General features: G+C 51.5%; 8 protein-coding genes across 8 annotated transcripts; 4 read left to right on the top strand and 4 right to left on the bottom strand.

Annotated features, from left to right (window-relative positions):
• Positions 1-945: 945 nt before the first annotated feature.
• lys1 (saccharopine dehydrogenase (NAD+, L-lysine-forming)) lies at positions 946-2620 on the bottom strand (the record flags this gene model as incomplete). The annotated part of the gene is made up of 10 exons (XM_026745202.1): positions 946-1225; positions 1279-1348; positions 1406-1483; positions 1532-1628; positions 1680-1855; positions 1917-1943; positions 2000-2240; positions 2299-2315; positions 2428-2508; positions 2560-2620. The coding sequence occupies 10 exons, from the start codon at positions 2618-2620 to the stop codon at positions 946-948; spliced, it is 1128 nt and encodes a 375-aa protein (XP_026606068.1).
• A 489-nt stretch (positions 2621-3109) lies between these two features.
• Positions 3110-3683, bottom strand: DSM5745_03185 (uncharacterized protein; the record flags this gene model as incomplete). Its single annotated transcript, XM_026745201.1, has 2 exons — positions 3110-3570; positions 3647-3683. The coding sequence occupies 2 exons, from the start codon at positions 3681-3683 to the stop codon at positions 3110-3112; spliced, it is 498 nt and encodes a 165-aa protein (XP_026606067.1).
• Positions 3684-4308: 625 nt separating this feature from the next.
• Positions 4309-5586, bottom strand: DSM5745_03184 (uncharacterized protein; the record flags this gene model as incomplete). Its single annotated transcript, XM_026745200.1, has 1 exon — positions 4309-5586. One exon carries the CDS (start codon positions 5584-5586, stop codon positions 4309-4311), a length of 1278 nt encoding a protein of 425 aa, XP_026606066.1.
• A 966-nt stretch (positions 5587-6552) lies between these two features.
• On the top strand, positions 6553-9218 carry DSM5745_03183 (putative RNAPII degradation factor Def1; the record flags this gene model as incomplete). Its single annotated transcript, XM_026745199.1, has 2 exons — positions 6553-6844; positions 6919-9218. 2 exons carry the CDS (start codon positions 6553-6555, stop codon positions 9216-9218), a joined length of 2592 nt encoding a protein of 863 aa, XP_026606065.1.
• Positions 9219-10174: 956 nt separating this feature from the next.
• On the top strand, positions 10175-11341 carry DSM5745_03182 (putative beta-N-acetylglucosaminidase; the record flags this gene model as incomplete). Its single annotated transcript, XM_026745198.1, has 2 exons — positions 10175-10915; positions 10967-11341. The coding sequence occupies 2 exons, from the start codon at positions 10175-10177 to the stop codon at positions 11339-11341; spliced, it is 1116 nt and encodes a 371-aa protein (XP_026606064.1).
• Positions 11342-13129: 1788 nt separating this feature from the next.
• Positions 13130-15382, bottom strand: DSM5745_03181 (sugar porter family MFS transporter; the record flags this gene model as incomplete). Its single annotated transcript, XM_026745197.1, has 8 exons — positions 13130-13355; positions 13414-13528; positions 13581-14587; positions 14638-14731; positions 14782-14807; positions 14858-15121; positions 15170-15244; positions 15300-15382. The coding sequence occupies 8 exons, from the start codon at positions 15380-15382 to the stop codon at positions 13130-13132; spliced, it is 1890 nt and encodes a 629-aa protein (XP_026606063.1).
• A 2447-nt stretch (positions 15383-17829) lies between these two features.
• DSM5745_03180 (uncharacterized protein) lies at positions 17830-19753 on the top strand (the record flags this gene model as incomplete). The annotated part of the gene is made up of 8 exons (XM_026745196.1): positions 17830-18076; positions 18127-18169; positions 18309-18485; positions 18542-18603; positions 18665-19242; positions 19352-19442; positions 19521-19578; positions 19636-19753. The coding sequence occupies 8 exons, from the start codon at positions 17830-17832 to the stop codon at positions 19751-19753; spliced, it is 1374 nt and encodes a 457-aa protein (XP_026606062.1).
• A 380-nt stretch (positions 19754-20133) lies between these two features.
• Positions 20134-20592, top strand: DSM5745_03179 (uncharacterized protein; the record flags this gene model as incomplete). Its single annotated transcript, XM_026745195.1, has 1 exon — positions 20134-20592. One exon carries the CDS (start codon positions 20134-20136, stop codon positions 20590-20592), a length of 459 nt encoding a protein of 152 aa, XP_026606061.1.
• Between the last annotated feature and the right edge of the window lie 413 nt (positions 20593-21005).

Raw genomic sequence — 21005 nt, 5'->3', positions numbered from 1 at the left:
TTGCCATCAAAGACCCCAACCAAGTTTCGGGGAAGGCTGTGCGCCGTGCGGGCTGCGGAGAGAAAAGAGACTGGGGTACCGTAGGTAGTAGTGCTGATGAAGGATGCCAGCTTCCGACTGCGTCCGGAGGGGTCGTTCAGAGAAATACGTAGGCAGCACAATAACCAGCGAAAGGCTGCGGCTCGAGGATTTATCCGTCAGCAGTAAGATCCCTCGCAATCAGTGGGGGAAAGAAAAGCAAATGGAAGCAAGGCTGCAGACTGAGCGCAGATGTTCAGATGTTCTTCAGCGCCGACCGCAGTCGCTGTAGGTAGTGCCCGAAGCTCCGTCGGCGTCCCCACATCCTTCTTCTCCAGGGCAGCTTCACAGACTGAACAAAATAATCCAGATTCAGGCTGGACGGCTAGTAAGGCTAAATTGCCTCAGGACTCCATTCTCACGCCTCAGCGGACGTCAGCAGAGCCAATAATTGCGGTCGGATTTCCGTCACGATTGACGACGAAGTGGGCGCCAGAGGGGATTTGCGGTCGATAGACCTGCAGATCCTTTGCTGGACGGTCAGTGACGCCACGGTGAGTTGTGACTAGGCTGTGACTTCTAGTGCCTGCGATGTCTGCTTCAAGAGGGCATCCGTAAGTTGGGGAAATGATGCGAGTGGGGTTGTTAAGAGCTCGGCGTGGGATGGATAATAATGGAGATGAAACGTTGGAGACCGAACTTGGAGCGATGATCAATTGAGTTCGCTGCACCGAGGCATCGGTGAGACGCGTATAATGTCCGGCAGAACATTTAGCAGATCCTGGATCAGATGGAAAGATACATCAAAGTATTGCCCGAATATGTTCATTATCTAAAGCTTTTGCTTCCGAATCTATCATAACCCTAATCCATACAAAGTTCATGCAAGGCTACCTCGGGATATTTGGCATGCATTGCGTTTCAGATCTACGCCGTCTTGGGCAGAGTGGCAACCTTCTCGTTGAAGAGGTCCTCGGCCTGCTTCCATACGCGAGCATTCTCACGGTCCTTCAGCTGAAGCAAGCTGGGCATCAGCGCTTCACTGAACATCTCGGAGCTCTCACGTGGAAGAAGCGATGGGAGGTGATCGATGCTGATCACGCTGAGAGGTGTGCCCTGGGTGCCGGAGGGCAGAGTGACAGGGACTGTGGGCTTGTCGAAAGTGGTGGTGATGTTGTAGACAGGGATAGGGTTGTTGGGGTTGGTGCTAAGGGTACCATTAGTAACAGGCATACAATGCTTCGAGGGAAACGGCCATACGTGTCAGCGCTCACATCGCAGATGACGGACAAGCGACGGTTGGGCGTTGAGAGGCTCTCAACGTTGACGACTGAGGAGCAGGTATTAGACATTGCACGTTCTCGATATGATCATGGAGATGACTTACAATGAGGAATTTTAGCAGATAGGTAAATGCAGTTGACGAAGATATCGGCGTCCTCGACAATCTCCTTGAAGGGACCACCTAGTCACCATTAGCGTTTGGAGCATCAAAAAGGTCAAAAGCACAAACCCTTCTTGGTCTCCTCCATATCCCATTCAATAATGTCGGACTCGGGAATGCCCACATCCTTGGCCAGTTGCACAGCACCCTTACCGCAGCGTCCAAGCTACAAGACATAAGGTCAGAAATGCCCCGGGAGCGCCGATGGGGTACTCACAGCACCAATAACCAGGACTTTCGGGGACTTTCCAGACTGCTTCTGGCCCGCCTGGAGTGAGGCCTTGACGGACTCAATCAGAAGATCTTGGTTAGCGTAAGGCTTTTCGCCAGCAAGAGGCTCGCCCTCGGGATGCGTCAACTGCCAGGCCCAGTTCTTGACGGCCAGAGCGGCACCTGAAATAAGTGTAAGCATGCTTCCAGTCATGTTCCAGCATGTACGAAACGGTGAACTAACCAGCATATCCGGCGGAGAAACCGAAGGCTGCGCAAAGTCTCATCAGTTCTATCCCCGAAATTCTACCCAATTCAGCTCCTTACCAGCAACACGGCGACCGACATCATCGGTGAGGAACTCCAGGTCGAGGAGGACACCGCCACCACGAGGCCACCGGCTCAGGACCTTCTCCCAGCCGCCCTGCTCCTTGTAGCAGTGCGCAAATGAGATGTGAACGTGCTCGAGAGGAAAGTCATCCTCAGGAAGCTCCTTGAGACCCAAAATGTATGCGTCCTTGGGCGCATCCTTGACCCAGGAACCTTCCTCGACAAGAGGAGCGCCAACCTGTACCATGTGTAGTCAGAATCGGAGTTCGTCGCAATTGGTTTTCGAGCACTCGAACCTTGGCGAATTCCTCATCTACCAAAGACCAAAGTCAGCAAGGTCCAGCGCAAAATATCATGAGCCAGTGGTGAGTCAATGCCGACAATTGCTTTGAGCATGCGATTGGCATCCATGGGACGAGGCTTACCGTCGAAAATACGCTGAGTAGATCGCTCGACTGTCACCTCATAGCCAGCATCAATGAGAGCCTTGCAGGTGGTGGGAGTCACTGTCCATCAATTCAGCAAACGGTACTTCAATGTATGGGAAATTCACATACAAGCAGACCGCGCTTCGGCGGGCTTGGTCTCAGCGCGCAGCCAGATCTTGTTGGAACCCATTGTGTCTGGAAATCAATTGCGGTACAAATTCAAAATAGCCGCTGAATTGTGTCCAAGAAAGATGGAATAACAGTCAAAAAGGCCTTGTATGACTCTTCAATCTATGACACCGACTTTCCCCTCCTGTGATAGTGGGGGAAATTATCGATGAGCATGGTTCTTCCGTTCCGAAACTGCGTGAGTCAGCTTCCTGTCCACATACTCCGTAGCTACTTGCCGATGTCGGCAACTCGTGTTACAATCATACTATGATCCTATGAATCCATCAAATAGTATTACGGAGAACGACTGCGGTGTTCGAGGACCGAGAAAGATGCTCATAGACCATACGTAAATTGTTGAGGCCAATGGCCATTTTTTTAGCAAACATCGTAAATGAGAGGACTCGATAGAGGCACTCTGCTCACAAGCATAAAGGCACGACCTTCCGAGCGACGTCACCACTCCACTCTGTCTTACATACAATGAGAACAAGATGATAGAGAAATATCAAACAATGATCTTGGTGCGGCTGCGGGTACGACTTCCGATGCCATCTGTAGGGATGTCTTTCTTGACCGTATCCTTGGTCTTCCTGGGTCGTCCACCTTTTTTCTTCTGCGGTGCAGTCTGGCTAGGCTCAACTTTCTCTGGCTGTGCAGGGGCAGATGCAGCATTAGCGGCGAATGCATCCTCGTTTATTTTCTGTTTTTTAGAGTCGCGCTCTGGCACTCCCTCAACGCCGGGTTTCGTGGTGGTGAGCTTTTCAAGCTCTCGCTTCTCGCCAACATTGGGTTCATCTGCTTTATGTCCTGATAGGATTTCATTGAGGTTCCCATTGGCTGTAGCGCGGGTCTCTGATGAGTTCGCGTCGGTTGACTTGATCAAAGTAGAATCCTCCGCTGGCTTAGAAGGATGGATATCGCCGTTCTGGTGCGGAGCATCATTGAACGACTGCTTGTTTACAGGGTCTAGAACAAATTTAGTATCATCCATCCCAAAAAATTTGAGCACTTGTATTGTCGTCATCAAGAACAGTGTACGTACCTGACACAAGAGCGGTGATTGAAGGTGCAGAGGCCATGATATGTTGAATGGGGTAAAAGTAGAAATGACAGATGCGGTTATCAAAATTTTGCTAGTTTAATCTGGAAGCCAACTGTTCTTGGATTAGAAAGCAATTTGGGAATCCGCAAGCTCGTGAGATGTTGATCAATCTGAGGTGCGAAGTGAGTGGAATTGAGGTGATCAAGAGGTGGTTGCGTGGTGACGTTTACTAAGAGCATCTGCGGAGAAATAGTAATTTCGGCTGTCCTCTCTTGACTCTAGACCTCTCAGAGATCACGCCCGCAAACAAAGTAAGCAATTCACGCTAAAAGACCCGAAACGCAACTCCGTGTAAGCATAGTTACTCTCCAATCTAGACCCACGGTCCAACTCGGGCAGCATGCCAAGAACGAGACCCCATGGCATTTGGCGCGGCTGCTTGTGGAGCAGGATGCGGAGAACCATCCCTCAGCAATGCATTCGCCCAGAAGCCGAGTTAAATAGCATTGCAAGTCTTTTGGTTCGTCTTCATGGCTCCGTACTTATAGAGGTTCAGGAGCTACAAATTTGAAGATCCAGGATAAGGGTCAGCGAGAGCAACAGAGCCAGGCTGTCCTCGAGAAATCATCCATCGTGACCGTACGGGAGCGGTCAAACTACGCTCAAAGGGCCAATTTCGGGTCTAGAAGGGCGCGTAGCGGCTCTTCCTCCACGGGCGGTGAATTGGGCCCTTGCGCTGTGTGGATTGGCTGCGTATGCTGTGCCAGGAACTTTGTCACATATAAGACGTCTTTTGGCTTCCCAGCCTCAGTTAAAACACGCAGTGCATCAAAAGCTTTTCGCACAATTTTGGTACGCCGAGCTTGAGGCCACAATTCGAAATCTGCTGGCCGTATACCGTGCAGAAATTGAACGAACGGCTGTGCATCTGGACGCGTTGGGTGGTGGATGGCTATAATGGCGCTTTGAAGCTTACCGAGCTCCAGCATAGATACCATCTGTGCGTATTCATCGTATAGGTCGACTGGGATAGGAAGTTCGGTATTCTGGTGCAGAAAAAATCTGTCGATGTTGTCGATGAGATAGGCCGCTGGTGCACCAAGAGCTATTTTCAGGGACAGTCTCGGTCTCCCATCACTCATTGGCACGAGTACCCTGCATGCGTCGAGATAAAAACGTAGAGAAGAACCTATTCCGCCGCCGCATTCGACTTCCGCCTTGAGGAAATTCCCCAAAAGATACTTGAAATTTGTTTCCGCGAAGCGTGTGGATGTTGGATAGCCACCAACATTGCAGTCGCCTAACATTTTCAGCCAAGCCAGTACCGAGCTTTGTAGCCCCTCCGCAGCCATAGCCTTGCATGTGCTGCGCACCGCTCTTACGTTTGTGATAAAGTCGCGTTTCGTCATCGAATCTGAAGAAGACCACCAGGAAAAGACCCTGGAGCCTGCCTGAGAGTCCCTGAGTGCCTTGACAAACTCTTCGCCGCTGTGACGGCTGGCTATTAACAGCTGCCAATTGAGACAATCTGAGACGGACGCCACAGTAGCAGACCCGGAGGCTACAAGTTCGTCGAAAATGACCATAGGTTCTTTCCGAGGCCTTAATCCGTCCGCATCTAACTGTGGTTGGGACCGGACGCCATGTGTGGAGAGCGATACGCGGAAGAGGGGATTATCGAGAAGTGTGCGGAGATGTTGTTCGGTAGCATGAACGGAGGATTGAGGATGAACCTCGTTCAGACGATGCCCATTAGAGGCATTATTGACACCGGAGACCTCGTCTGGAGAGGATGCGGTGGGAGGATGTTCACGATCAAGTTCGCGACGGAAAGAGGACGTAAGGGCATTCAAAAGCTGTTGAGACTGGCGAGGAGTCTGCGGCAATGGGAAATGGATTCTCGACCAGGGATTTGAACCGAAAACATTGGAAACCTTCATGGTGCGATAATTATGCCTCCTAACAGTGCAAAGTGTCGGTGGTTGACATGAGTCTTTCACTCGAGACCCTGATCGTATGATGATGATTCCTCGTCACAAGTTGGGCCATGGCAAGTCTCGAGAACGGAAGGCGGGCGGTGAGAAAGGGCTGCCGGCCTGCCAGCAACCGCCACGAATACAGGTCCAGTCAAGAACGGACTCAGCTGAGCCCCTTGAAAGACAATTATCGCCTTATTATCGATAACAAACTTTGCTACAGATGCTCTATAAGTTGTTGAGCAAGGAACAGCTACAGGGTCATTGATCCATTGTCTCTCCGTCATGATTCGTGAGGTGTACTAGTTACCTAGGTACTCCGTAGTGGCACAGAATCCATGGATAGATCGAAGCCAAAAAGATGACGAAATCCCACAACGATGGGACTGCTGGTCGATCTATGTACATGCCGTGAAAGAGAGAACAATAAAAGAAACTATATTGGTCGCAGCCCCTGTTGTATATATAGAGTTGTAGGACAAGCACGCAGCGGCTTTGTTTCGATTGATCGGGCCAGGGAGCAGCAGGACCCAAGCTGTGGTCTTTCATCGCCCGGTCGCTGGTCGCTCTCCACTGAAAACCTCATTTCTTCTCCCTCAACTTCCCTCCTACTCCTCCCTTCCACTCTAATACTCAACCCTCCCCGTTCATTCTTGTCGCCCATTTCGTCCCAGCAGCTTCTTTCCGCATCTTCAATTCCTTTTCTTGCTCGATTTCGGTCCCTCGCGGCTCTTCTCCCGTGCCTTGGTGCTGCCTCACGCGAGAGGCTGCATCTGTGATCGTTACGGAGGACGACAACACTAAACGAACCTCTTTTTACCCGCTTTTTTCCTCCCACTCGCCGCATCTTATTTTCTACCTTTCGTCTTCCTTAGATTCCTTCGAGCTCCATCACATTTCTCCCCGGAGAATCAGAGATTGTGCAGCAACATGTCTGAAGTTCAATCGAGGTCTTCTGCCTCTCGTGGCAGGGTATCCGCCCGTGGTGGCCGTGGCGGTTACAGCTCCAGAGGTGGTCGAGGTGGCAGCAGATCCACAAAGCCCGACGTTTCAGAGCCTACATACGAAGATGAAGGAGAGCTCGGCCAGATGAAGAAGAAATACTCGGATACTCTGCCTATGCTGAAGGAGCTGTTCTCTGACTGGACGGACGAGGACTTGGTCTTCGCCTTGGAGGATGCCGGTGGTGACCTTGAGCAGGCAATTGATCGCATTAGTGAAGGTTCGTCAATCTTGTGTCTCATTCAATTGGATGGTCTGTCAGCGTGTTCTCCTTCTAACTCGGTCTCACAATAGGCAACGTCTCCCAGTGGGGAAAAGTAGAGAAGAAGACTACCGACCGGAGCCGCCCCAAGCCCAAGGATGTACAGACCACCCCAACCGAGCCCGCTACAACTGCCGTCCGAGGAGGACGTGGACGCGGCGGGTTTGAAGGCCGTGGTCGCGCTCGTGGAGATCGTGGCCGTGGCGGTCGCGGCGGTCGGGCTGGCGCTCATGCCAACGGAACACGCACAGAGAAGCCATCCCTCCCGGCCGAAGTTACTCCTATTGCCGATTCAGTGATAACTACAGTCGATGCTCCGTCTGTCGATGCGGCTGCTCCGGAAACAGACTCTACCACGAAGGATACCTCTGCCGTGCCTGAAGGCACCAAGAACTGGGCGTCGTTGTTCGCGAAACCGGCAGTGTCTCCTCAGAAGAAACCAGTCGCTCCTGCCCCTGCTCCCGCTCCTGCTCCTATCACTGAACAACCCGCTCCTGTGCCCGAACCTGAAGAAGAGAAGCCTGTCGAACCTGAAGCTGTCCCCGCTCCTGCGCCCGTCCCCGTTGCTGTCCCTCTTCCCGCCGAGAAGGCTCCCCAGCCAGCAGTCCCTCAACCCGCCGAGGAGGCGCAGATCGCAACACCCACATCAGCCGACGTCTCGCCAGCCAAGGATGACTTGACCAAGAACAACCTTGCGCAAATCCCCGATGTCTCGCCCCCTGTCCCGTCCGCCACCGCTGCTAGCACTGTTGGCAGCACCGTTGATCCCAGCGTCGCCGCCGCGTCCACTCCCGCCCGCCCCACCGCTAGTGCATTGCCCACGAGCGCATTCAAGCAGACTATCCGCACACCTGGAACACAGCGCCGTGTCATGGAACAGCAGGAGGCTGTTGTCATGCCTGGAAACCATGCCGTTGATCGTGCTGCCGTGCAGTTTGGCAGTATGGGCTTGAATGGCGATGCTGCTGACATTGACATCGATGAGAACAGAGAAGACGCCGAAACCCGTGCTCAGCCTCCTCAGCACTCCCCCGTTGCTCCTCGCGCTTCATTGCCTCCCTCTACTCAAGCTCAAGCTCCTCAGGAGGTGGCTGCCGTTTCCCGCCCTGCTCCTGGCTTGCCCCCTGTTCCTCAGGCCGCTGCGGCCGAAAACACGTTCTCTGACTTTGCTCGCTACGACTCTCAAAAGCCCTACGACCCGTTCACTCAACAGGTCACTCAGCCACAGCCTCAGGTCCAGGAGCCATTCGCCAACCAGGCCCCTGTTCAGCCCGCCGTCACCACCGGCAGCGAATATTCGCCATTCTACGCTGGTGACCAGCGTCTTCCTTACAACTACTACAATGCCTACGGCCAGTCCCAGGATGCGTCGCTCGCTCAGCGCGCTGCTGGTTTTGGTGTCTCTGGCGCCGAGGCCCAGCCTCAAATTCCCACCACTCAACCCCCCAGCCGCTATGGTCATGTTGAAGCCCCGAACAGCGGCCACACGACCCCCAACCCAACTCTTCCTGGAGTTACTCAAACCCCCGCCGCACACCACATGCCCGGCCAGGCTGCTCAGGCTTACGGTTATGGTTACCCATACTACTCGAACCCTCACTATGCTTCTTACATGAGCCAGCAGCAGTACGGACGCAGTCGCCCAATGTACGATGACGCTCGCCGGTACGAAGATCAATACATGCCTCACAGCTCTCAGTATGGCTATGGCAGCCAGTACGGTCCTTATGGCGGCAAGGGTGGCATGTACGGTCACCCCCACGGTTTCTCGTACGACCACACCGCATCCCCGGCGACTGCTGGTAGCTTCAACCAAGGCATTCCTGGTCGTGACTCGGTCTATGGCCGTACTGGATCGGCCCAGCCTTCTGAGAGCCAACAGTCCGCTGCAGGCACCAGTGCGTTTGGAGCAGGCATGACGGATGTCTTTGGCCGCAGCCAGGGTAGCTTCGGACAGACGCAGCCTATTACCCAGCAGACCCCGGTGTCGACGGAAGAACCAAAGGCCTTTGACACTTCCAAGACTGGTGGACCCAGTCCTTCGCTGTCCCAGGCTAACCGCCCTGGCTCCGCGACCAACACCCCTGGTCAATCTCAGAGCCAGACCGGTCTTCCCCCGCTGCAGGGTCAACAAGCCCAGCAGGGCTTCGGCGGTTACCCTCACCTGAACCCTCAGTACAGCGGCCTCGGCGGCCTCGGCGGGCACCAGACAGCTGCCAACCAGACCCACCACCAGGCTACCGGCTACGGTAACTATGGTGGTGCCAGCTTCGGTAACTACTACGGCGGGAACACCGGGCGAGGAGGCTGGGGTGGTAACTACGGTCACTAGAAGATTCTGGCGTTGAATGTTTCCAGGATGAAATCTTCTCCTTTTTCATACTCTGTTAGGGACGGACGATCCCTGGACTCTTAAAATCTTATAGTTCATTTGGGTGTGCCTTTTTACACTTTTCGTCACTCTCCAATGTGTAATCTCTACTCTCCCCGGGAGCTTGGCTGGATCCCTTTTATTATGCTGTTACGTTTTAACTCGTTTGGACTTGATCGCTTTTCGCAATGTCTCACGCCGGGCTGTGGTTACGATGTACTGAATGGGGAAAACGCTGCTTCTTATCATCTTGTTCGTAACATTTGGGCAATATTCCTATCCGATACTTGTGTTCTCTGTGTTGTTGTTTTTTTTTGCGACGGCTTTTTTCCTTTTCTCCTCTCCTCTTCCACTTCGAACAAAAAAATGGGTTTTCGTTCGTCTTCGTTCTGTCGGGCTGCGTTGCATATTCCGCGTTTCCTGTACTACATATTTGGGACAGTTGGGGACTACATCCATGCAAACAACTGGGTTGGGACGGAGGATGGGAAAATTTGCACGAATCAATTGATTTGGTGGCGTTGCATTGAGTTCTGTACGCTGTAGAGTTGTTGCGTGTATGAAGCTGTAGTTGTCCACAAGCCAGTGTCTGGGCTCTTCCATGTCACAGTATCTTGACAGTGTATAGTTACTACTTATTGTCTTGATGCGCCTCCATACTCTCTGACCTCTATTTACGGTGCTCAAATCAGCTGATTTCGCGGCCTTGAGTCTTTAAGTCTACAATGCGGGACATCTCGTATCTCACCCAACTTACGGAGTGTCAACTACTCACCAGATTCTCCTATTGTGGCCCAGCCTCGACGCATCCAAGGAAATCTACGAATATCAAACTTTGATTACCACTTGATGAGCTATCGCACTCACAAGCCACGATTACCACAGAACTGGAGATATCAGAAACGCCAACACTCACCATGTCCCAGCTCGACCCCTCACTCTGGCAATCCCCAACCCAAACAAATATTAGCATAACTCCCTCCACCACTCAAGACCTTCCCTCAACTTATGAGATCTGGTCCGCTGCCCTCCCAAATTACCCCATCACGCAAGAGACCCTCGCCATCCTGCTCCCGCAGGGAAACGGCCACCACTGGATCGCCAAGGTCAAAGATCAAGATGGAGGCGAAGACAAGCCCGTCGGATTCTGCCTCTCCTATACAGCAAAGCATCTAGATAAGAAACCAGCCGATGCAACGAAAGCCTACATTGCCGTGCTTGCTGTGCTCCCGGCGTATCAGGCCAGGGGAATCGGGACGGCGCTGCTAAGAGCCGCTTCGACCAAGATGCAAGCTGAACCAGGTAGAGTTGAGATCGGGAGCTCGTTTCCGCGGTTCTGGCCTGGTGTCCCCGTTGAGGGACCCTCGGTGGCCTCTTCAAGCTCAGCTGGGGATCAGAGTGCAAATGGAGACGGGCAAAAGGATAGGTCACACTCAGCGCTGGACTTCTTCGCTAATCGCGGCTTCCGGATGAGTCCTGACCCGCCGCGGTCCGTGGATCTATATCGAAACATCCGGTCGTTCAGTCTTCGCGGGAAGGGGAGCGATACCGATTATGCGGCGCGGGCTCATGAGGCAGGGTATACGTTCTCCCCGTTAGGTCCGGATGGGTATGAAGAGTGTCTAGCTGGTCAGAGGAGGAGCTTTGCAGATAACCCTGTTTGTGTTCCCTTTCTACCTTTCTTAGAAGCTGCTTGCTGATGATGCTAGGACTGGGTCGACATGTACGCCCAGCTGGACCCGTCATCGCATCCATCTTCCATAATGACGGCGTTTGATCCCCACGGCAAACAAGTCGGGTGGACGCTCATGCTCGGTCCCTCTTCGACTGTGCTGCAGTCCAACTGGGCTATGCCGTCCATCTGCGGCCCAAATACGGGTCTGATAGGCTGCGTTGGTATCGACGAAGAGCACCGCAAGTCAGGCGTGGGGATTGCGCTTGTAGCTCATGCGTTGAATGACATGAAGGATCGAGGTGTTGAGGGGGTCTTTGTGGATTGGGTTGCTCTGGAAGGGTTCTACGAAAGAGTCGGTTTTGAGGTTTGGGCGAGGTACCGCACGGGGGAGATACTCGCTCCACATTAAGCAAAAAGCTCTGGTAGAGTAAAGTAGGCTGTGCAGGATCCGCGCCGGGCCTACAATTTCTCTGCCAAAAATGACTTACCCATACGCTAGGCCGAACTTCACTTGCGGAAGGGTAAATACATCGAACATTGGAATAAGAAGCCTCGACCAGAATCCGTTTAAAGACAAGCGCAGAGACTGCTTAGTGATGTGGTACGTCTAGACCATCGTATCGATGTGTGCGCTGTGATTAGGATCCCGGCTTACGCTGCATAGTATAGCAGCACTCCATAAACCTTGCATACCATATGTTATGTATGATGGTATCCTAGTAGAAAGGATATTCTACTCGTAGCGCCGGCGCAGGATTCTAACCTGCATCTTCTCTGTCAAGACGACACATGGTCAGAGGTATGTTAGCCCATTACACCACACCGGGTGAGAGAATGATCAGTGGAAAAGGCAGCAAGTGCCAACTCCACGTGTAAAGGGAAATCAAGTCAAAGTTTTGGAAGCGGCAGCAAGTGCCAATCAATCTCCTCGAAAATATAAAAGCAAATAAACATGTACGCCGGATTAGGATTCAAACCTAAATCTCCTCTGGGGCCTTGTATCCCAGAGGTATGTTTCCACTTACACCATCCCGGCTTGGGTAGGTATAGATCGGGATGGTTTCCGAGATCCATGGATCGGCCTGGCGTGGGCTCGGGTGGGGCCGGATTCGCTTGGGGAAAGCTCTCGTAAATCTGGGGGTTTGTTCCGAGATGAAGATTAGGGGAATTGGGTTTAGGGTTATGTGATCAATGTCTGCTTCAAATTCAGTGTCCGGTAAGGCCGCTCAGACTCGGATGTATCGTTCACTGCGCCCCTTCGAAAGGTCTAGCGAGTTTTCGCAGTACGATCTCGATCTCGATTCCCTCTCTCCACAGTAGCTAGATACGGAGAGCTCGTCCCCGCATTCATGGTTTCGAATCTCCACTGTTCGAGCCCTAGTCGTACTACCACTCTAAGTACTCCTACGCTGGAAAACATTATCATTCCAAATATCGAGCATGACGGTAACTACAGTTGAGCGTTGGGATACGTAATGGCGTCTTGTTCGAGGCATGGGAATGAGCTTTTTTGTAAGTATGAGTGAGATGTTACTCAAATCCAGCAGCCGAATTTTACTACCGGCAAATAGTTCGACATGAGAATAAAGTGCGAGCTAAGTGAGCCGACGCAATTTGAGTTCAATAGACATCTGAGTCCAGTACATTCAAGTTCTATCTAGACTCTAAGCCAAGTAAGGGCAGACATCCAGTATCCACCGCAGCCAAATCCTGTTCTAAAAAACATGGGGAGCAGGCATAAACAAGAGACAAAGATCTGATAGTACATGATGCGATGATAGATGTCTAGGCATCTATCTATCTAGTGTTGACCGTGGCCGTAGCCGACTTCTATTCTAATCCAAAGCAAGGATAGAACGTAGAACGAGGTTCAACAAGACGATGAGATCCGCAGATGTAAGTAAACAAAGTGAGAAAGACAAAGGAAATAATAAAAACAAGTGAAGTGGGACGAACGAGTATGGAGAGACCAACTTCAGCTTCTTCCGATCCGGGACAGGAAGAAGAAGAGAAGAGAAGAAAAGGTCTCACTCGTTCATCCCATCGGTGGGGTTTGGAAATTTTGTTTGCGAGTTTTGTCGGTGTTCAATTTTTTTCGTTTTAATCGCTTCGGTTCGTTCGAATGTCTTCAAGACGTTTAATCATGACTCGTTCAGAAATGACGCTCACGCGCAAATGTTAGATGGAAACCAAACACTTATTTAGTCTCCGCGACATGATCGAACTGGTAGAGAGGCTCGAGATGGGCGTCCTTGCGAAGAAAAATGTAGCGCTTGATCCACCAGGGTAGAACCTGGAACAGCTGGTAGCGCATGTGAGTGCGGGTGGGGACGGCGAAGATGTAGTCGAGCTCTTCGAGCGTGCGCTGCTTCGTCTCGGGAACCCAGATAAAAATCATGAAGAGTGCGATGATATTGAGGCCACTAATGACGAGGTACGTTAGTCATTGGCCAGAATATGGTATACATGCGGTGGACTTACGCGTAGAAGCCGAAAGCACCCTGAGGGCTAAGGGCAACAAGCATTCGAGGGAAGGTGATGCTCAGAACGGCTGCCCAGAAAAGACAAGTTGCGACAGCCCAGGACATTCCAACCTCTAGACTGAATTAGAAGTACTCTTCATAATGCATGGAAGGAGTGAAACATACCGCGATGTGAGAGAGGGAAGATCTCCGCCGAGTAGGTGAAGGGAACTGGTCCCTCACCGGGCGAGTAGAACGCGGCAAACAAAAAGACGAAGAGAGCAATAAGTGCAAGATGAGCCTTTGAATCCTCCGGAATGTAGAACGAGAATCCAGCTGCGAGTAAAGTCCACGCCATCTGCGGAAAGGTGAAGAGGAGTAAGCTGCGACGCCCGAATGTGTCGATGGTCCAGACCGCGGGGAAGGCAAACAGAAAGTTCACCAGTCCAAAGCCCCAAGAGGCCCAGAGAGCCCCATTGTAGCCGGCGCCTGCGTCAGCAAAGATTGTAGATGAATAGAATGCCACGATGTTAATGCCGCACATCTGTTGGGCGATCATGACGGTAAACGACGCAAGAGTAGCGCGGCGGACACGAGGGATTGTAAACAGCTCAACAAAGCGAGTCAAGTAGGATCCTTCGCCAGAGATCTCTTGCTCAAGCTTGACCTGAGCGTGAATGTAGTAAAGATCACGAGCGGCCTGAAGGGGGGTGTTTCGAAGACGTCGCAGGGAGTCGTACGCGGGGCGGAGTTTACCTTTCTTGATGTACCATCGTGGAGACTCCGGGCAGAGATAAACACCCAGAAGAAGAGGAACTGCCGGGATAAACGCAGAGCCCATTTGCAAACGCCAGGCCAAGTCACCCATATTCTTGACGATCAAGTTCGCGGTTGTTCCCAGAAAAATGCCAAATGCAGTCCACAGCTGCCAGCACATGACCAAGCCGCCACGGATAGATGCGGGAGTGTTTTCAGCGCAGAAGATGGGGATAGTCGAAGCCTTCAGACCCATTCCAAAGCCAAGGAGAACACGGGTGATAAGTAGCTGGGGCCAGGTCTGGCTGAGGGCCTGACCGAACGGAGTGATCAAACAGAAGATAGCGGAGATGAAAATCGCGCCACGGCGGCCGAGGTAGTAATTCGCAGGGTCAGACAGCCAGCAGCCCAGGAGAGAGCTGCCGATGTAAGGGCCACTGCAAACTGTTAGCTTATTTTGTCGTATATCGTACCAAAGAAGACTTACGCATTGATGATACCGACAAGCCACTGATTGTATTCAGCGTTAGGGTCATCCGCCGTGGGAATTCCCAGAGCGGCAGGCATGCTAAGGTTGGCACCTAGAGACACGGTCAGAGGAGATGTGGCGCAACAATTTCATGAAGCTTACCGTTACTACCAGTCTGGTCCCAGCCTCTGTTGAAGGATTAGTCTTGCCCAAACATCTGAAGAGGGTGGAGACTTACTGAACAGCAGCACCAATGGAGCAGAGGATGATCGAAAAGTAGAGCGCACGAGGCTGACGCCACTTGTGTTTGGTCTCATGCTCAATGATGCGAATGTCCTCCGCGCCAACTCCAGGGATGGCTCTGAAGTTCTCGGGGTCACGAGCAATGAGCGAGCCTTTGCGAAGGTCGGGCAGCAGATCGGTCAATTCATTATCCCGTGCAAACTGTTCAACATCACGCAGCACCTGGGCCTCAGTAAGATGAGAAAGAGGATTTTTGATCCTGAGTAGAGTTAGCAACGGCTTCAAACTAAAAGGAAGTGTTACCTACTTCGCTGAGGTGTTGTAGTTCAGATCAACGTGTTCGAGAACACCCTTCTCGGCGATGTCTTCATTCTCGCTGCTCCTACAGACTGTCAGCAAGATATGGTACAACAGATGCATCAGAAAGCAGAACATACAGCTTGTTGATGGCCCTGAAAGTTTCTCCGGCAAGCTTGAGGGGCACACCAGTCGGGTACTCCTCGACCACCTGGTCCGCCATTGTCCAACCGTAGTCAGAGACAGAACCGCGGTCAGGAGGCAACTGTGACACTGCTTAAAAGACTTGAGATGCAAGGGTAGGAGAAAAAGCAAAGAGACAATAATAAGAAGTGATGTACGATATCAAACACTTGGCGCGCAGGAGGGTGCAGGATGCAGGAGATGAGGTTGCGTGGGGTGAGGAGGATTGGGGGAAATAAAACCAAAGGCAAGGGAAGCCGGGGGTAGATAAATCAAGAAAGGCGGAGAAGCGGAAGGCAATCTGTGTGGTCGTGAATAGAAAGGAGAAGAAATTTCACCAGATCCAATCAGACAGTTGTGTTATTCACCTCAAGGAGTCATTCACAGCCAGCATCATGCTTCCAGGAATCAACTGTGGGGCTGGTAATCAGGTGAACAGCGTTCATTTTGGCTCTGGGTATGAGGTTAATTTCATTATTGTGCAGTTAGTGATTAAATTGGCAACTATGAAGCTATTCACATATGCCGAGAGTGGCCACATTCACAATTCTCAAGCAGGTTGCATTATTGGAAGAGATGCAGCAAGGCTCCTGCTTCCTTTGCATAGAGGCAAGCAATAGACTGCATCTTCCCAGAGGGAAATCTGGACGTTGGCGTCAGCCGTTTGTTTGCGACTAGGGAGACAGAACTGGAGAGGACTGCTGTGGATACCCTGGTGTCTCCTGATCACGCGTGGTTTGAGCCAGTAAAAACAGATATGATGAGGTTACAACAGTCTCAGAACGTACTCCGTAGCAGCGCCATAAGCCACAGTACCGAAGCAATGAGTTGAGAATAATTTGGTTGAGGGCCATTCTCCGGTGTGCCCGGGAGGCTCTAATCTCCGGTACAGAAGAGGTTCGAAGGCTGGACTCCAATCCTCGAGGCTTGAGGGAAGTGATTCAGGACTCGACAGTACTCGATTTGCTTCTTGCTTGTGTGCCATGCGTTTCCTCTGTCTCACCGAAGTGTGGAGCTTGTCGCCTTGGCTTTTGGCTAAGGCGAAGCTTGGGGAGTCGATTATTTGTGGTGTTGAGTCCGACTGTGCTAGAATCGACGAGCTATTCCCAAAACGGATTAGCACGCTGAGAAGGGTTTCGTCTCCAGATGGGGCTGGGAAAGCTCTCCAGCCAATGACTCTTAGCTTGCCCCGGACTCCAGATTCCAGCCGCTTTTTGATTTTCCTCATCTCCAAAGGGCCAGAGATTTCCGGACAAATGGTGGCTGTCCGTCGACGGAGGTGTGTGGTCTCGTGCCTAAGGTTGGACAATTGCGTAGTGCAACAGATGAAGTCGCAAAGGATGTCGACTCTCGAGATGCAACCGTCGGGATCTTTCCCCGCAACATTCCTCGACTCACGTGGCCATCTGGATCTAGAGCTGGTTCTGGATCTGAAGATTTGGAGTTATCTATCACCGGGCGACTGGATGGAAGTCTGGGAGCCTGGAGCACGCCACTTGACAATCGACAGCAAACCACCTGCTCCTTTGAGTGTAACTGCCCGGAGTAACTCGAACTGAAAACAGTGGATGGTTCCGGTCTCCAGCAGATTCTCTTTTTACCTTTGCCATAATACGAACTACTTGGGCGGATTGAGTGGTTTGCAGAACGCTGAGCAGTGTTAAATCTAAGGGTTGAAGAGGCTATCCTCGAAGCTGGGCTTTGAGCGCGAGGCCAGCTTGCTGAGGTTTGATGAGGCTATCGGGTTCAGTTTCCTCGGACTTTACCGTAGGTGCTCGACAGGGGTCACAAAGCTTGATGATCCTCCCAAGCCCTGGCACTTGTGCACCTGCGAGCAAACTGTGTCGGCTCCCCAGTATCTGCCGAAAATCCATGTAGCTAAGACCGCGTAATGTTGAACATATATATCTGAAATTGAACGGCTTGAGAGTTCGGAATTGAAGCTCCAAGACGATTTTCTCACTCGCTTGTATCGCGTCTCTCCTATGGCGCTGGCACCTTAAAACATTCCAGCGCCTGACACTTCAGCATTATCTTCAGTTATGTCTTTATTGCACGCTCCTAAGGATCGTTTCTTAGCTCATCGGAATCTAATCGCTGGGTTATTTTCCGCCGTTGGAGATATGTCAATGGGGCTCAATTGGACCTGTCCAAAATATATATCTCTTGGAATGCCTCCGAGATGGAGTCAAATAGTAACCGCGTTAACTATCACATCACCCTAGCCACCGGTCACTTATATGTAACTCATATACACTGAATGTCACATTCATCGATGTCATCTTCCGTAAACTTGACGATCAAATAGGGAGGTTAAATGCAGGCACACGTTAGCGGTGTCACGTGAATGACACATGGTAGCGTCAGTCTTCAACATCTCGGAAAGGACCCAAATGGCTCTCTATAGTGGCCAATAACATATGTTGTGGAAATGCCACAGGAACAAGTCAGATCCTGCCATCATGCTAACTAGAAGTCCGCCTCAATATGGATTCTCTGCAAACAGACCCTCCTTCCGTGCAAGACCTGCTGCACTGCGGCCCCCCCTTTGTCCCGTTTTCCGAGTTCTCGGTCCAAGCCCTTCATGCGAAATCGAATGACGATGTTTCTCGGTGGATTGAGAACAAACTTCATGATGGCAGGCCATTTGTCATACGAGGCTTCTCTCAAACAGACGCATGGCGGACAGCAAGCTTGAGCAATGAAAGCCTAGTCAATCTGTCTGCCTCGGGAGGTATGTGCACTTTGCTTCCTTTGCTTATTTGCTTATACTTACCCGTGCAGAATTCGCTCATGCTGACGGCGCTCTCTTTACTCAGCTATCTCAGTAAGAAACTGTCAGACCGGAAGAGATGTCAAAGTTCGACTACGGGACCTGCTTTTCCATTCAGACCAAGCAAGTGCAGGCGACACTCGGGAATCGTAGGTCACTCGTTGGCGTTGAAAATATTAAGCCCATCTAACAGCTTACCTTGGAGCCTCTATGCGAAGGATCTTCCTTGCCCAAAGGAGTGGGTCAAGTCTCTGGACACAATCCTGCCATCGTCCTTGAGACATCTTGGCTCACTCGACCTCTTCCGAGTCTTGCCAAAGGAGACCGCTCCAGAAGTGCTGATGGCCTATGTTGGGACTCGTATGTCTTTGTAGGTATATATCTGAGTGCATATAGTTGAAGTTGACTAACGAGGAACTCCCGCAGTTCTGGGTTTCACAGATGCTTCAGCGCCACCGTAGCCCTCAATCTTCTGGTTGAATCGGAAGGTGGGCACTACTCTCCATTGTTTAGATGAGTACAGACCCGGGAACTGATACAACTAGCTAGGAATTGGCCCCGGATCAATTTGTTTTGGAACAGACAGAAACTCGCAAGAAAAGTACGACGCGTTCATGGATGGATTGGGCAAGTCTGCCCACACCGATTGGGCCAACGTGTCTAGCAGCAAGCTAAGATCAGCCGACTTTCCGATATATGTCACAGACCAAGGCCCTGGTGACCTCGTGGTCTTCCCCACTGCCACTGCTCATCAAGTTTGGAACATCAGCCCTATGGTTACCAAAGTGGTCTGGAATATCATGCATTCTACTTCGGTAACGTCTTTCTTTGACTACGTGCAACCTGCATATCATAAAGACTGCCATGCAGACACCGGACGCGTTCCTTTGATTCCAATGTATGCGTTGCAAAGTGGTATATGCGAGAGAGAAGTTGAACTCCTTCTTCTAGATGTTTTCCACCAACAAGTCCATGATGAAACCACCGGGGGAGAAGCTTTCAGCCATCCCAGTGGCGTCCCAGACAGCCCGGCCAACGTTGATCACTCAGCGAAGAGACCTTTACCCATCATCAAGACTGTGGATATTCAGGGTGCCGTAGTCGAGTGCAATTTCTGCGGACTTACAGTATGGAATCGTCATCTACACTGCGAACAGTGCGGGGATTTCGACTTGTGCTTGACCTGCTTCGTTTCGGGTAGAAGCTGCAAGCATGTTGACGACTACACCTGGGCAGAAATTCTGCCGTTGGAACGATGTCAAGACATCATCAAGGCAGCGAGAAACAGATTGGGTGTTGGAGCTACTCGAACACCGCGGCTATCAAGGTACGCATCCAGGCCTAAGCCTAGATATAAGCCTAAGTTACTACATCGGCTTAGGCGAGCTACTAACATGACTCTCAGGCAAACATCACTTGGTGCTGCTGCAGCGGCTGCAATGGGTGCGCGACAACAATCGGCAGTATGTATCCATCGAACTTTCTGTTTAGAGTGAATGCTTACCTTTATGTTTATGTAGGAGCGGCTTTGTCACCTATGTCGAGATAGCCATCCCTCGTGGAAAGGCATCAGATGCAATCAGTGCTCGGCATTCTTTTGCTTCCGGGGCCTCTATCGACATTTTGACGTTGAGTTGATTCCTCTGTTAAAGGATGCTGAGTATTGGACCTGCCCGAAATGCGAACAGATTTGCAACTGCCGTTGCTGCCACTTCCATCAACCATACCAGAGCAAAGAAAAACCGGTGCGAGCGCGGGTTAAATCGATCGATACTCGAGGTCGCCTACTTGGATTTGTCGATAACGTGTTCGACCAGAAACGAGGGAAACGAGCTAGCCTGGTCGCTTCAAGCATCCCGTCGCAACCGCATCACTCTCCGCGCGGGGTGAAACGTTCTCGACTGCATACAGAAGAGGACACGGGGCAGCAACGGCAGAATGCGAGATCTAATTCAATCACAAGGGCAGAGCTAAGCCAAGCGGCCGCGTTAGATATATCGGAAGCTCACTCGACAAATATGGCTACGCTCAGCGGCAACAACTTAAGCCATAGCTCCACTCGAGCATTCGATCCCCTAGCCCCATTTCGCCGTGAGAATCAAGGGGAGCCAGCATCCGACGGTCGACCTGTACACTGTTTCTATCTTCCTCCGCCAACGCCCTTTGCTGCGACACCAGATGAGCATGTACCAAGAGCTCATCCTGATCGAGACTGCACTCAAGGTGATACCTCAGACGAAGAAAGCATCCAGGAGCTAGAGAACAAGATAAAAGCTCTCCGGGGATATGCGGATGACTTTCTTGAGCTCTCCTTGATGGAGTCTCATGCAAGGATCCTAGATCGCATCTCTCAGTTCGAGGCTGAGCTTGAACAACGGAAGCGACGGAAAACCGAGTTGCTTTTGAGTAGGCTAAACCGGGATTTTCCTGATCTTGCGGCTATCGCGAGGGAAGAGGCGCGACGTCGGGGTCTCTAGAGAGGCCTTGTCTTTCTTTCTTGATATAACGATTTCTGCCACGTAAATATAATCCAGCTAGATGTACCGCATGATTGACCGCCATGTCCAAATGTAGAGCTGTATAGTCACGGTATACATCGGCGTGAGCTAGGGCGGCGTCGATCCTCACCTCACCTGACAAGTGACTTGCTCCCACCCAAACCACCGGGACTTTCGTTCTCACTCTACCCTTTCATACCTCCTTAACCCTCAATTAATTTTCCAGCAACATGCCATCGTGCTTCCCTCAAAGCTGAGACTTTCATCATTCATTCGTGTACTTAGCTGAAGCTCATTTGCATCATTGTTGACGACTTTCCTGATTGCTCGTCGCCCCTCCTTAGCTGCCCTCCTCCGCACGCACAACACAGAGTCGCCTGGTTTACTCGGGT

This window comes from Aspergillus mulundensis, assembly GCF_003369625.1.
Source record: "Aspergillus mulundensis strain DSM 5745 chromosome Unknown scaffold_2, whole genome shotgun sequence".
NCBI classification, from domain to species: domain Eukaryota; kingdom Fungi; phylum Ascomycota; class Eurotiomycetes; order Eurotiales; family Aspergillaceae; genus Aspergillus; species Aspergillus mulundensis.
This window is presented reverse-complemented; position numbering and strand designations above follow the sequence as displayed.